General features: G+C 43.1%; 1 protein-coding gene across 3 annotated transcripts; it reads left to right on the top strand.

Annotated features, from left to right (window-relative positions):
• Window positions 1-3,195: 3,195 nt before the first annotated feature.
• SERPINB1 (serpin family B member 1) lies at window positions 3,196-12,193 on the top strand. Of its 3 annotated transcripts, none has more exons than XM_003805563.7 (7): window positions 3,196-3,407; window positions 4,634-4,809; window positions 6,542-6,679; window positions 7,229-7,346; window positions 8,976-9,118; window positions 9,203-9,370; window positions 11,205-12,193. In XM_003805563.7, the coding sequence occupies exons 2-7, from the start codon at window positions 4,642-4,644 to the stop codon at window positions 11,607-11,609; spliced, it is 1,140 nt and encodes a 379-aa protein (XP_003805611.2). In that variant the 5' UTR covers window positions 3,196-3,407; window positions 4,634-4,641; the 3' UTR covers window positions 11,610-12,193. The 3 variants fall into 3 exon arrangements, with proteins under 3 accessions (XP_003805611.2, XP_034817248.2, XP_008971005.2); XM_034961357.3 differs by having other exon boundaries at window positions 3,201-3,623; XM_008972757.5 differs by lacking the exon at window positions 3,196-3,407 and adding an exon at window positions 3,410-4,012.
• The last annotated feature ends 2,912 nt before the right edge of the window (window positions 12,194-15,105 follow it).

Below are 15,105 nucleotides of genomic sequence, written 5' to 3'. Positions count from 1 at the left end.
CTGCAAGTTTATTAAAAGTGTCACAATTCACTTAATAGCAGTTTCTTAAACTGAACAAGAAAACAAGCTAATTCAAAATGACTTGAAGAGTGAAGAAAAAAATTCTCAAGATGCTTCTGAGAGTTCTGGGTGATCAGTAGCAGCTTGTTTGAAGAGCCAGAAAAAGTCTAAGTTCTACTTTCAGGAGCTGGAGGCAGGAGGAATAATTCAGGAATAATTCAAGGTGGAGGAGAATAAGGAAAAAAGCTTAGGAGACTGACACTTCTCCATATTATTGTTGGATGAGATGGGCTAGGAAGACTCGGGGGCAGTAATGTGGCCATGTCCACACATTTCTCCTAGACAAGAGGGATAAGAACAAGGCCGGCTTCTCAAGAAGAGCCCCTGTCTTAGTCTTTTCCTGCTGCTTTATCAAAACATCTTGTAAACACTAGACACCTATTTCTTACAGTTCTGGAGGCTGGGAAGTCCAAGGCTGGGAAGTTCGAGATCTGCAGGTGCAGACTCAGTGTCTGATGAGGGCATTTTCTTGCGGTGTTCTCATTTGGTGGGAAAGGCAGAAGGGACAAATGCTGTGTCCTCACCTGACAGAACAGATGTTATGGGCTGAATGTGTCTCCCCAAAATTCATATGTTGAAACTTTATCACCAATGTGATAGTATTAAGAGGTAGAGCCTTAAGAAGTGCTTAAGTCATGAGGGCAGAACCGTCATGGGTGGGATTTGGGCCCTTGAGGGAGTGCGTTCATCCCTTTCCACCCCTCCCACTGCCACGTGAAGATACAGTATATTTCCCCCTTGGATGCAGCAACAAGGTGCCATTTTGGAAGCAGAGAGCAGCCCACACCAGGCACCAAATATGTGGGTGCCTTATTCTTGGACTTCCCAGCCTCCAGAACTGTGAGCAATACATTTCTGTTTTTAATAAATTGCCCAATCACAGGTATTTATTTATAGCAGCACAAATGGACTATGACAGAAATTGATACTGAGAATGGGATGTTGCTATAACTAATACCTAAATATGTGGAAACAGCTTTGAAACTGAGTAATGGGTAGAGGCTGGAAGAATTTGGAGATGCATGCTGGAAAAAGCCTGTATAGACATGAACAGAGCTTTAAGGGAAATTAAGGGTGAGGGCTCAGAAGACAAGGAGAACTGTAGGGAGAGCCTAAATCATCTTAGAGATTAATTAAGTGGTCTGGTCTTGATCAGAATGCGGTTAGAAGTATAGATGGTAAAGACACTTTTGATGAGATCTTAAAAGGAAACTGGAGGAAAGGTCATCCTTGTTACACAGTGGCAATGAACTTGGCTGAATTGTGTCTATGTCCTAGTGTTTTCTGAATGGCAGAACTTAAAGGCAATAAACTAGGATATTTGATGGAAGAAATCTCTGAGCAAAGCGTTGAGAGTGCAGCATGGCTTCTCTTGACTGCTTGTAGTAAAATGTGAGCAGAGAGAATGAATTAAAGACGAAGTTTATAATCAAGAGGGAAGCAGAGCTTAAAGTTTTGGAAAATTCTCAGCCTGGCCATGTAAAGAATGAAAAGGCATGTTTGGGAGGGAACACCAAGAGTGCTGCCAGGTTCACATTTGATAATGAGATGAGTATGTGTAGAAGGAAGCCAGATGCTATTTATCAAGACAATGGAAGAATGAACCCAAAGGCATTTCTGAGGTTACTGGTGCTGGATTCTCATCCCTGTCCCAGAGTGCCAGGACCCTGAGGGCAGAATAGTTTTAAGGGAGGACTCAGGGCACCATGGAACCTTGGGGCTTGCTGCCTAGGGCTGCCTCAAGTCTCTGCCCCCCCACCCCCCACATTCTGGTGCAGCACTCTTTGGCCACCATCCCAGGTGTGGCTTATGCAGGCCCTTGTCAGGCCACCCTTCCTGTAAGCCTTGGCAGAGTCCACGTGATGCTAACTCTGCAGGTGCACAGAGTGCACGAACTGTGGAGACACAGCCACCTCCACCTAGATTTTGAAGGATGTGTTGGGGACCCTGGGGGCCCAGTCTGAGAATTGTCACTGAGGTGAGGCTGCTGCAGAAAACCCTCACTAGGGCAATGTTTAGTCGAGCAGTGGGATTGGGGCCACTGCAGAGAGCCCCAACTAGAGTAATATCTAGTGGAGCTGTGGGAACAGGGCTGTCCCTGAGAACCCAGAACTGTCCAGCCACCAGCATGCAAGTCTATCCTGGGAGAGCCTAGACCTCAACCTGTGAGAGCTGCTGCATGTGTTGCACCTGGCAAATCCATGGGAGTGGATCCCCTGGACCCTAGGGGACCCAGTCCCCACCCCCATGTGCTCGGAATGGGGGACACAGCATCAAAGAAGATTATTCTGAAGCCCCAAGATTTAATGCTGTTTGCCTTGTTGGGTTTGGACTTACTTGGGACCAGAAACTCCTTTCTTCTTGCTTGCTTCTCCCTTTGGGAATGGGAATGTACGTCCTATGCCTGTCTCACTACTGTATTTTGAAGGCCTGTAACCTATTTGATTTCACGGGCTCATAGCTGGAGGGGAATTTCACTTAGGATGAATTGTACTTTGAATCTTATGCCTTTCTAATTTAGAAGATATTTAGGTGAGACTTTGGACTTACATTTTAAAGTTGATACTGGAACTTTGGAGGCCACTGGGATACAATGCATGCATTTTGCATGTGAGAGGGGTATGAATTTGGAGGGCTGGGGCAGAATGCTATGCTTTGAATGTCTGTGTTCCCTGCAAAATTCATGCTGAAACAATCCTCAATGCAATACTAACAGGTGGTGCCTTTAGGAGGTGATTGGATTATGAGGGCACCTTCCTCATGAATGGGATTGGCCCCTTATACGAGAGACTTCACATGAGATTTGGCCCCTTTTGCCCTTCCACTTTCCACCATTGAGGACGCAGCAGCAAGCTGTCATCTTGGAAACACAGAGCAGGTGTTTGGAACTGGTTCTGTTTCATCTGATTCTGGGGGCCCCTCTTTTTCCCTGTGCAAGATCCCCAAATTTGCTTCCTTCTCTCAAAGAAAGCTCCCAATATAGATGGGACTCAAAGGGAGTCATTTGCCCTCTAAGAGGTGTCACAATATGTCGTCTCAGTCATTCACACCTTAGTAAGAAAAAGCTTTTCAGGTCCTTGCCAGAGATTCGGGGAAAGGCTTTGAACTGAGAAAGGCGCCGCTCCCCTGAGGAGGGCGCTGCCCGGAAGCCACGCTCACTTCTGCTTGCACTTAGGCAACCTCGGGAGCTCGGACTCCTACGCAGTCACCGGGAAGGGCCGCCGCCCCGCCCGCGGCTGCTGGCCCGGGTGACACTTCCGCATGCTATAAGAGCAGCGGCCCTTGGTGCCTCCTTCCTGACCTCGCACCCAGCTCGGAGCCCGGAGCGTGCCTCGGCGGCCTATCGGGTAAGGCCGGGCCTCGGAGCGGTGGCGCGGGGGCGGGCTGCGGGGAGAGGCCAGGCTCCCTCGCTCAGCTTCCAGCCCAGCACCCCCCACCCCCCAGGCTCAGGCCCATCAGACCCGCAGCTCCCTGCGCTCCGCCTCCCCGCCAGCTTCGCGCCCCCATCCCTTCCGGGCGCCCCGTCTGAGACGGAAGACCTCTGATCCCCCGCCCCCGCCTGGGTACAGGCCGGGCCAGCCTGCGAGGGAGGGAGGGAGGGAGGGAGGAAGGACGACAGATGCAGGCGGAAGGCAAGACTGAAACCTGAGATCAGAATGTTGTCCCTTCTCCCTGAATTCCCTTCCTCCCAGAGCTGTTTGTGACAGTTTCCAGGCAGCCCAGGGCCAAGCCGCGGCTCCTATCTGCAGCTGCAGGGAGAGAGAGGAGGAACCCCGTGCGATTCTAGAGACGATTTCACGACAAGGAGAAATCAGCTCTGTGCTTACATGCCGAGCAGCCAGCACAGTTCTTCTTTGCCTGTCCTCGGGGGAAATCAGGGCTCTGAGAGTGGAGATCGAGATGGGCTAGTGGGTGGCGGATGGGACGCTGCACCGCCAGACCCTGGACTGTGGTGGGTTTCCAAACTGGCACATCCTACACCGGCTCTGAGACTGTGGGCACTGGACCTCATACCTTTTGAACCTCAAAAATAAGGAAGAATTATATTATTATAATAATTACAGTGATACCTTTGCTGGAGTTTTAATGCATAGTAGGTAGCTGAGTCTCTGATAGAAGGCTCTTAGTTCAGGTGAAGGTAGGCAATGGATTCATTGCCCAATGAATCAGAGACTTGAATCAAAGGCTCAGAAGCACGTGCGCTCCCACACATAGGTTGGGAAGACCCAGGGCTGGGTGGGTCCTCCCACCCCACTAAAGCTGGGGTGGCTGGGGCCTGCCTTACCGCCACCCCACCCCCAGACTCACCTGTCTGCAAGGTCAGAGCCCTTTAGGGCACCCTGGGTGCCCTAAAATCCCCTGTAACTGCTGAGTCCTTGGCCAGAATAGTTCCACGTTTGTGGGCCTGGGAAAGTGTTCTTGCCCTGCTGGAATAAAAAAGCGGGGAGAAAGTACAAGATCCAGGATGCCTCAGGGCGGTTGGCAGAAATTGAGGAAGCTTCTGGAGAAATAGTGCTGCCTAATCTGCTGGCGTGGGCAGTGGGCACCATGGGGACTCTGTTCTGTGTTGCAGTTTTCACCATGGAGCAGCTGAGCTCAGCAAACACCCGCTTCGCCTTGGACCTGTTCCTGGCGTTGAGTGAGAACAATCCGGCTGGAAACATCTTCATCTCTCCCTTCAGCATTTCATCTGCTATGGCCATGGTTTTTCTGGGGACCAGAGGTAACACGGCAGCACAGCTGTCCAAGGTCAGCAGAAACAAAAAAAAGGGTCTGCTTTCCTCCCATCTCCCTACGAATGGACAGTCTGCATGGAAAGGTTGTGCCTTTGAGCTCTTACCTTGTGTTTTCAGAACTGTATTTTTATGAGATCAGACTTTCAGAAAAGTCACACTTGTATGCAGGCTTTCATTCATCATCAGGTTTTTCCTAAGTACCTACCACGTACCAGGAACTGTTTTTCGTATTGCTGAGGAGACAGCAGTGAGCAAAGCTGACAAAAATCCCTGCAGGGCGAGGCTTCTGTTCCAGTGGATGAATCTGACAGCTTTTCCGAAAGGCATGCTACATCCTCCTGAGCTAGCAGCTTCCAGTTTTTGCTTTGCATATGATGATATGCAACTCATAAATATTGCCTGTTACATAACACTACTTTCAAGCATAATGAGAGGAATAAGACATAGGGAATGCATTATAGTGGAGATAGTGGCATTGCTTTTTTGCAAGGAAAAGAGAAAAAGTGACCCTGTGGTTCTGTAGTCCCAGGGTGCTGAGCATGGCTCAGTGGGCTGTGGCATAGCATGCCCTGCAGGGGAGGTGAGGGGGGAGACCCGGCAGCTTCAGGAGCAGGACCCAGCCCTTGGCGATGTGACAGGTCACTCTCATGCCCAGCCTTCCTTCTTGTCCATAATGGACATGGAGGGAACTTCTGTGCTTGGTACTCTTTAATTCTGAGAAGAGAACTCTAGCTCTCTCTCTCTCTAAGCTCAGCAGAAAGGAGTAGTAAAAGTGGAGGCTCTTCTAACATACCTGCCGCAAATGACACTGCACCTGTTCCTTGGCAAGGTGCAGCCTGGGATTCAAGTTCAAGGGGCTGCGAAACTTCTATTACTCATTGCTTTAGATATGAAAGCATTTTAAATGTTTTTTTAAAATCCATTAAAAAAAAAACCTCTGTTACTAATTGTTAGTTGCTTCTTGCAGGGTTATATCAGTTCCTAGCTTGAGGCTTTCCAGGGACTTTAAAACCTCAGCAAAGAATAGTTTTAAGGACTCCTCCCCCATTTCCATTAAAGCAGATGGAGCATAGGCACAGTGCAAACATTCCGTATCTCAGTGAGTAACGTGGACTTTGTACCCTATGCAATTTTGTTCTTTGTGTCTTAATCATAAAGGAACCAGCCTAGGTCTCATAAAACCACAAAGGGCCTCTTGATTTGTAACTGATACATGGGGAATTAAACTTTTCCCAGAATGTTAAGTTTAAGGAAGTTATTTTAAAATAAGTGAGTTACTGATGTTAATAGGGTAATAAAATTTTAAAAGCCTCAGTCTGTACTATCTTTGTGGTTCTGAATAGAGGATGAATCCTATTTTTACTGCTTATTTCTGAGAACTTTCAGTAAAATTATATTTGATACAGAATATAAATATGAACATACCATTTATTATTTTCTTTGGAAAAGGCAGACATATATAAATATTTAGTATCTTAACCACCCACATTTGTGGAACTGCAAGTATAACAAGGAGTGATATAAAAGCAATGTGTAAAGTTGTAATCATTCTGTCTCACAAAGCCATAAATTTTGGATTTCCTATTGTTTGTTCTGCAATGACAAATTAATAAAGTATTGGGTTTGGGATCATCAATAATTAGTAATAAAAACACATTAATTTAATGTGATAGAAGGAAACACCAAGGAATCACTTAATAGTTTCTAAATAAATGGTTGTAGAAAGAAGATTTTCTTTATTTTAGACTTTTCATTTCAACACGGTTGAAGAGGTTCATTCAAGATTCCAGAGTCTGAATGCTGATATCAACAAACGTGGAGCGTCTTATATTCTGAAACTTGCTAGTAGATTATATGGAGAGAAAACTTACAATTTCCTTCCTGTAAGTACTTTGCCCTTCACATTCTAAAACCCCACTAGACAGTGCAGATATTTTCCAGCACAGTCAAGTCATGGAGGTCAGTTTTAATATTTGTAAACTTTCAGAAAAACAATACAGAAGGCAAACATGGCAAAAACAATATGGAAGGCAAACACGACAGAATGCAAACTTTAATTGACATGGTGATTTTGTGTTACAGTCTTTTTAGTGAAAAGATAGCTCTTGGAGGTTTTACTGAAGCAAGAGTACAATCAGTGTTTGTGAAATCTTAGTCAAAGTTCAGAAAAGAGTGGTAATTTCTATATAACAACAACAGTATAAGGGTTAGGCTTACCACTACTGGAATGCACAGTTAAAAGTGGCTAAGATCGTAAATTTAATGTTAAATGATTTTTACTACTATAAGAAAAACTATAAGAGTTAGAAATTTTGTGTTACATGGAATTGTAGCCTTTTAGGACAATTTCTGTTGCTTTTTGGGATTTTAGAAAACAATTTCTATATGTAGTAGGAGTTATATATATATTTCCTTTTTCTTTTTTTTAATAGGAGTTCTTGGCTTCGACTCAGAAAACATATGGTGCTGACCTGGCCAGTGTGGATTTTCAGCATGCCTCTGAAGATGCAAGGAAGACCATAAACCAGTGGGTCAAAGGACAGACAGAAGGTGAGAGCCTGGGCAGAATGGAATCATTATGCGCTGGTCATGTCATTCGTTTCCTCAGTCCGCCTTCCCCACCTGCAGTTATTCCCTCCCCAGCTCCCACAGTCCTGGCGCACATCATGGTTACAGTCAGAGGACGCTGCCGGTGCGTGAAGTCTGCACTGCACGTTGCTGGACAGCTCTCACATGTTCGAAGTTCACCAGAGTGGAAACTTAAACATGATTTAACTCAAGCAGCTAAATCCTTTTTTCTCATCAGCTCCCCAAAACTTTTAAAGTTGCATTTCAAAGTTAAAACCAACATTGGCAGGCGCGGTGGCTCATGCCTGTAATCCCAGCACTTTGGGAGCCCAAGGCGGGCGGATCATTTGAGGTCAGGAGTTCAAGACCAGCTTGGCCAACATGATGAAACCCTGTCTCTACTAAAAATACAAAAAATTTAGCCAGGTGTGGTAGCACACACCTGTAATCCCAGCTACTCTGGAGGCTGAGGCAGGAGAATCTCCTGAACACAGGAGATAAAGGTTACAGTGAGCCGAGATCATGCCACTGTACTCCAGCCTAGGCAACAGAGCGAGACTCCGTCGTAAAAAAAATAATAAAAATAATAAAAAATAAAAAATAAAGTTAAAACCAACACTGAATACAGCAAAAAAGGAATTAAAATTTTGAGGAGAATTCAGCCTGCCAAAAATTACCTAATACTCATATGGAAAGAAATGTCCTGGAATTTCATGGAAATACCTGAAATCAATATTCACAAACTACTGTGGTTGTAAATTTTTTGCCAACATTTTGTCCAGTAAAAAAGTTGTGGTAGGTGGGGACTGACTTGCTCTTAGGGTGCAATTTATTTCTTTACTACGTCTCTCTTCTTACATAGCCCTGTATTAGTCAACCCACTCCAGAAGACCTGTCTTCCATTATGGGAATTGTTCCCAGCCATACTTATGGTCACGAAGGTGACCTTTATTTCCATGGAGTATGTTCTGCTGGGTTTTTTGGTTTGTTTGTTTGTTTTTTGTTTTTAAGAGACAGAGTCTTGCTCTGTCGCCCAGGCTTGAGTGCAGTGGTGCGATCGTGGCTCACTGCAGCCTTGACCTCCTGGGCTCAAGGAATCTTCTCATCTCCACCTCCCAAAGCACTGGGACTGCAGGTGTGCGCCACCATGCTTGGTCTTGTTCTGCCTTTTGGATATTGTTTAAATCTTTTTTTGTGAGAGTAGGCATCTACTCAGCGATTTGAAGAAGTGATTTACTGATGACTAAAGATATCTTCATTAAGAATTTTTTTTTTCTAAAAAAGAATGGTTGTTACAAAATAAGGCTCATTGTTTATCATACAGTCCAGAAAAGGAGAATTTTCCTGTCTTTTGTCTTTCGGCACATTTGACTTGTTTAAAATGTCAGGTCCCTGTGGGAAGTTTGTGTGTCATCCTGGTCTGCCCCACAGGTTGTTATACTTAAAGTAGAGACATGTTAGTGAGTAGGGCTTTCCTAAGTTAATATCTTGTTAAATGAAAATTAAGTAGAAATTATATATTTGAATTGCATTTCCATGCTAATATATTGTCAGTTCAAATTTGGAATTCTGATTTGGATTTTTTTTACGCTAACTTGATTTTTTTTTTAGGAAAAATTCCGGAACTGTTGGCTCCGGGCATGGTTGATAACATGACCAAACTTGTGCTAGTAAATGCCATCTATTTCAAGGGAAACTGGAAGGATAAATTCATGAAAGAAGCCACGACGGATGCACCATTCAGATTGAATAAGGTGAGGTGAGGTAACTGTACAGAGTCATGCATTGCTCTAAAAGAATGCAGAGAATAATTTCAGTGATTTTTTAAAACTGTTCAGAAAGACAGAAAAACTGTGAAAATGATGTATCAGAAGAAAAAATTTGCATATGGCTACATCGAGGACCTTAAGTGCCGTGTGCTGGAACTGCCTTACCAAGGCGAGGAGCTCAGCATGGTCATCCTGCTGCCGGATGACATTGAGGACGAGTCCACGGGCCTGAAGAAGGTATGTATGGCTCCTGGGCTTCATGCTTTGTGGTTCCTCTTGCATGTGTGTGTCGCATGGTAGGTAGGTGCTTGTTAAGTGTTCACTGATGGTGCATTTTCCAGTAGTTTGTCATTCCTTTGTAAATGTAGCCCATCAACACTTACTACACTAAAGCCCAGAGTTAATTTTTTTTTCAATTTACTTATAGAGACAAGGTCTCACTATGTTGTCTAGGCTGGTCTTGACCTCCTGACTTCCAGCAATCCTCCTGCCTCAGCCTCCTGAGTAGCTGGGACTATAGCTGTGAGCCACTGTGCCCGGCTAACGTTTCATTTTTCAAGAAAGATGGCCAGCTACTTTCAGTGGACACTTGTGATAGGGTCATTAAAGATCTATACTAAATATAATACTGGTTAGTGGCAGCTCATGGAAAGGCTCTTGAATTAGCTTTAGAGGAAATTACAGTAAGATGAGGATTGTTTTACTGAGGAAAAAGATTGAAAAGCCCCAAATAGTGTAGCATATATCTTCATCACGTACTATAAAATTCTATTATTACACTGTTCGTTCTCATCACAATTCATATAGATAGTGAATTAAATTTTCAATGGGTACAAGACAGAAAAAGCCTCATGTGACATGTTAGGCCTATTTACTAGTATGATCTTTGCATGAGGTTTCCATTATATGTAGGGACTCTAGCCTGCTCTGTGCTCTCCGTCTCCTCCCTATCCACCTATTCATCATCCTTGCTATCAGGAAGGGGGTCTAATGTTAATCATTTGCATGTACAGACTTTTAATACATTGTATAAAAATCAATGTGGCCTTTCTTTTGGTTGTATTTTTGCATTAGTTTTTTTTCTGATTGTAAAGTGAAAATCTCTAGCCTCTTAAAAGGAATTATCAGCACCATTAGAAGAAGTAGAGTGATGGTTCTATTCCAGTCCAATAGCTATAACAATAGTAATGATAATAGCTGACATTTATGTAGCACTATGGGCCAAGCACTTTATATACATCATTTCATTTAATGCTCTCAACAATCTATAAGGTAGATATAAGTAATGTCCACATCACATTTCAGATGAGGAACTAGCTCCAGTGCATAATCTGCCTTTAAAATTTTTACCTAGGAGCTAAAGTTATTAGATATTACTTCAGCTTCAGTGGGATTCAGACTAAATAGAAGAAATATTTTAAATTTCTTCTAGCACTACTCAACCTGGAAGTAATAGCAGCTGTCATGACCTATCACAGTAATCCATTGTGGTAGGGGTTTAGTAAACCCTGGATGAATGGATGGATGGATGAATGGGTAGATGGATGGGTGGATGCGTGGATGAGTAAATGGGTGGATGGATGATAAATAGGTGGATAGATTGTTGGGTGGGTGGGTGGGTGGATAGGTGAATGGATGGATGGATGGGTGGATGGGTAGATGGATGATGAATAGGTGGATAGATGGTTGGATGGGTGGGTGGGTAGATAGGTGAATAAATGGATGGATGGATGGGTGGCTGTGTTGCTGGGTAGCTGGGTGGATGGATGGATGGATGGATGGATGGATGAGTGGACGAATGGGTGGATGGATGGGTGGATGGGTGGGTGAGTGGATGATGGACCCAATGTACAAATCCCTTGAACCTTTGATGACTTGGAACACCACCTCTGCCCTATTTCATCAATTGCCATAACGAAATAAAATGCTCCAAATGGAATCTGTTTTGGCACAAAACATGAAGGAAACTAACTAGCAACTGATATTATGGGTCCATTGATTCAATAATACTTTATTGCCTTACTTATGTAAAATTGATATCACTTCCTCTTTCGCCTCATTTCAATTGCAGATTGAGGAACAGTTGACTTTGGAAAAGTTGCATGAGTGGACTAAACCTGAGAATCTCGATTTCGTTGAAGTTAATGTCAGCTTGCCCAGGTTCAAACTGGAAGAGAGTTACACTCTCAACTCCGACCTCGCCCGCCTAGGTGTGCAGGATCTCTTTAACAGTAGCAGGGCTGATCTGTCTGGCATGTCAGGAGCCAGAGATATTTTTATATCAAAAATTGTCCACAAGTCATTTGTGGAAGTGAATGAAGAGGGAACAGAGGCGGCAGCTGCCACAGCAGGCATCGCCACTTTCTGCATGTTGATGCCCGAAGAAAATTTCACTGCCGACCATCCATTTCTTTTCTTTATTCGGCATAATTCCTCAGGTAGCATCCTATTCTTGGGCAGATTTTCTTCCCCTTAGAAGAAAGAGACTGTAGCAATACAAAAATCAAGCTTAGTGCTTTATTACCTGAGTTTTTAATAGAGCCAATATGTCTTATATCTTTACCAATAAAACCACTGTCCAGAAACAAGTCTTTCATTTTCTTTGTAAGTTTGGCTCTGTTGGCTGTTTACACCCATGAATTTTGGCATGGGTATCTATTTTTCTTTTTTACATTGAAAAAATCCAGTGGTTGCTTTTTAATGCATCAAGTAAAGAAGAAGAAAACAATACATCAGATGCGTAGATTCTTGACCATGTAGTTATCTATAAAATTGCTATATCCTCCTGATAGCCATGGGAAAACATGATAAGATGGTCATTTATTTTGCAGTTAGAATTTTGGAAGCCGCAAAATAGACAGACACCCTGACTGTTGAAGGGAGGTTTAAAAACAGATATTCAATTGAAATGTAAGAGAGCACCCCAATTGAGAGCCCAGGTTACGAAGACAAGCTTGCCTCGCCTGACTTTTCTGTCCCTTGTTCTGCAGGATTAGTATTCTGTTACAGACCTCTAGTTTTTAGACTCTTCAATTAAAGGGCCAATGGTTATAACCTGCATTCCCTTTTTTGTTCTTCTTTATGTATAATATATAGTTCATGTGGCACTGCATGAAATCAAGAAGTGGGTGTCTTAGGATAAAAGATACCAAGAGTCTACAAAAATAACCATGTAGTAAGATAAACTGCTGAACAAAGGTTTTACTGTTAGCCACCTTCTCATGTGTTTTCTTTTCTCTTTTTCTTTTTCTTTCTTTCTTTCTTTCTTTCTTTTTTTTTTTTTTTTTGAGACAGAGTCTTGCTCTGTTACCCAGGCTGGAGTGCAGTGGCACGATCTCAGCTCACCGCAACCTCTGCCTCCTGGGTTCAAGTGATTCTCTTGCTTCAGCCTCCTGAGTAGCTGGGATTATAGGCATGCACCACTAGGTCTGGCTAATTTTTGTATTTTTAGTAGAGATGGGGTTTTTCCATGTTGGCCAGGCTGGTCCCGAACTCCTGACCTCAGGTGATCCGCACACCTCAGCCTCCCAAAGTGCTGGGATTACAGGCATGAGCCACCATGCCTGGCCTTCTCATGTGTTTTCTGATGAAGGCTCTTGACTTCCTTCATCCATACATGTTGTTATGCCACTAAGATGGCATTGTGCAAGGCTGTGTGGGGAGATGGGGTGAGGGCTCTTGGACTAATATAAAACTTTGTCAAATGTAGTTCTTTGAATGGAGCTTGAAACGCCGCATGTTCTTGCTCCCACAAGGATAGTGGGCATCATGAATTAATAAAACGTCCTAGGATTCTGCAAGCCAGACTGGTCTCAGGCCTCTTCTTATTGCCCCCTATCCCTAGACAAGTTAAGACTACAAGTGGGGATTATTGGCCTTACAACATTGTTGGTAGAGAGGAATTCCACATGTTAACAACAAAATTTTAGCAACTCTTTTGCCAACAAACTTTCTTTTCCCCCCCTTTCTTAAAATACTTACCATATTCCAGGTTTTCTCACTCTCAGGAAGAACTCTGCCTTCTGTAAGTCTTCTCTTTTGGTTCCTCATCCTAAAATCCACTCTGATTTGGAGTAAATCATGTTAATTGTGTAGAAACTGAATTGTAGGGGCCCAAGTGAGCCCGCTCAAATTATATATGAGGGAACAGGCCTATAGACTGTAAGTAAATTGTTGAAGGTCAAAACAATTGGTGAGTTCCAGGGCAGAGACTAGAATCCAATTCGTATTTTATGTGGAGAGCATCTAATTTATGTAATGGTGAAATAGTTACCTCAGGCCTCTGAAGTCAATTAAAAATCAAACAAATAAAACAAGCATCAGCCCAAAGGCAAGGGAGGGCTAATCTGAACATAAAGAATTATTGGGCCAAGATCCAGAACAAATTGGAAATTCAGAAAAGTGAATCTGGAAATTGGGGCCACTTCTGCCCCAGGGCCATCTGCCAGTCCAGAAGAGGGAAATGAGAAGTGGTAGACAGAGTTTGAGCCTGTCAAGAGTGGGGGCCCCATGATACTGCCTCTGCTTTTGTTTGGCATCCTAAGAGCTATGCCCTATGAGTATGACAGAGTCAGCTCAGAATGCAGCCCTGCTATAAGTCATTGGACAGCCCAGAACTTTCCAATCCCTAGAAGTAGATTATTTTCATCCTGGTTTGCTGCTACCCAGGGGCACATTGCAGAAGCAAACAAAAATCATATTTTGGGGAACACTACCCATAAACCTCAAATCATGTTTATCATCAGCTTTTATAATATGATATCCGGCACATAATCAAAGATAACTGGACAGTTGAGGAGCCGTGACAATGTAAACTAAAACCAGCACAAAAGATAGACAATAGAAACGCCAGTACAGGGGCTCCAAATATTAGAATTGTCACACACAAACTAGAAAAGAACACTGTTTTCTATGATCAAGATGATTAAAGACCAGGTTTAACATTTCAGCGGATAATTGGACACTTAAAAGAGACACTGCATATTTGAATCAAAATAAGACAGAAATTCCAGCGCTCAAAAATACAATAATAAATGAACTCAATAGATAAGATTTAACAAAAAAATTAGACGGCTAAAGAGAGAATTTGTGAATTTTAAAATTCAAAGAAATTATTCATAGTTTCTCCCAGGAAGACTAATATGATAAATAAAACCTCAAAAGGCAAAAGAATGGAAAATGCAAAAGGGACGATAAGAGACTCAAGGTAGTCAATAAGAAGATGCTTAATGGGAGAAGAGAAATTATAGAGCAGAATCATATTATATTTATTTACTTATTATTAATTATTAATTTTTAGAGACAGGATCTCACTTTGTTTCTCGGGCTGGAGTGCAGTGGCACAATCATGGCTCACTGCAGCCTTGAACTCCTGGGCTCAAGTGATCCTCTCACTTCAGCCTCCCAAGTAGCTGGGACCACAGGAGTGTGTCACCACACCTGACTAATTTTTAATTTATTTTTTCCAGTGACAGGATCTCGCCATCTTGCTCAGGCTGGTGTCTAATCCTGGCCTCAAGTGATCCTCCCACTTTGGCCGCCCAAAGTGCTGGGATTACAGGCATGAGCCACCACACCTGGCATCAGAATCATATTTTAAAATCTAACATTCAAATGTTTATACTAAAACAGATAAAGAATGTCAATTCACAGAGTTTGGAAACCCTACTCAAACCCCAAGTAGGAAAATACAAAGAAATCCATCTCCAGACATATCCTAGTTAAACTGCACTCATCCAAAGACTAAGGGAAAAATCATAAAATGAAAGCAACAGAAGAAAAGGCCAAAGTACCTTTAAAGAGGCAGCGATTACAATGTCAACACATATGTCAACAGAAATAATAAAAGCCAGAAAACCATAGGATGATTCTCTCAATATGTTGGAAAAAACAAAATCTAAATACCTGGCCAACCTAGAATTATTGTATGCCCAGGAAGAACATCCTTCAAGATATTTTCAGACAAAAACTGA

The sequence above is a fragment of the Pan paniscus genome, chromosome 5, assembly GCF_029289425.2.
Source record: "Pan paniscus chromosome 5, NHGRI_mPanPan1-v2.0_pri, whole genome shotgun sequence".
NCBI classification, from domain to species: domain Eukaryota; kingdom Metazoa; phylum Chordata; class Mammalia; order Primates; family Hominidae; genus Pan; species Pan paniscus.
This window is presented reverse-complemented; position numbering and strand designations above follow the sequence as displayed.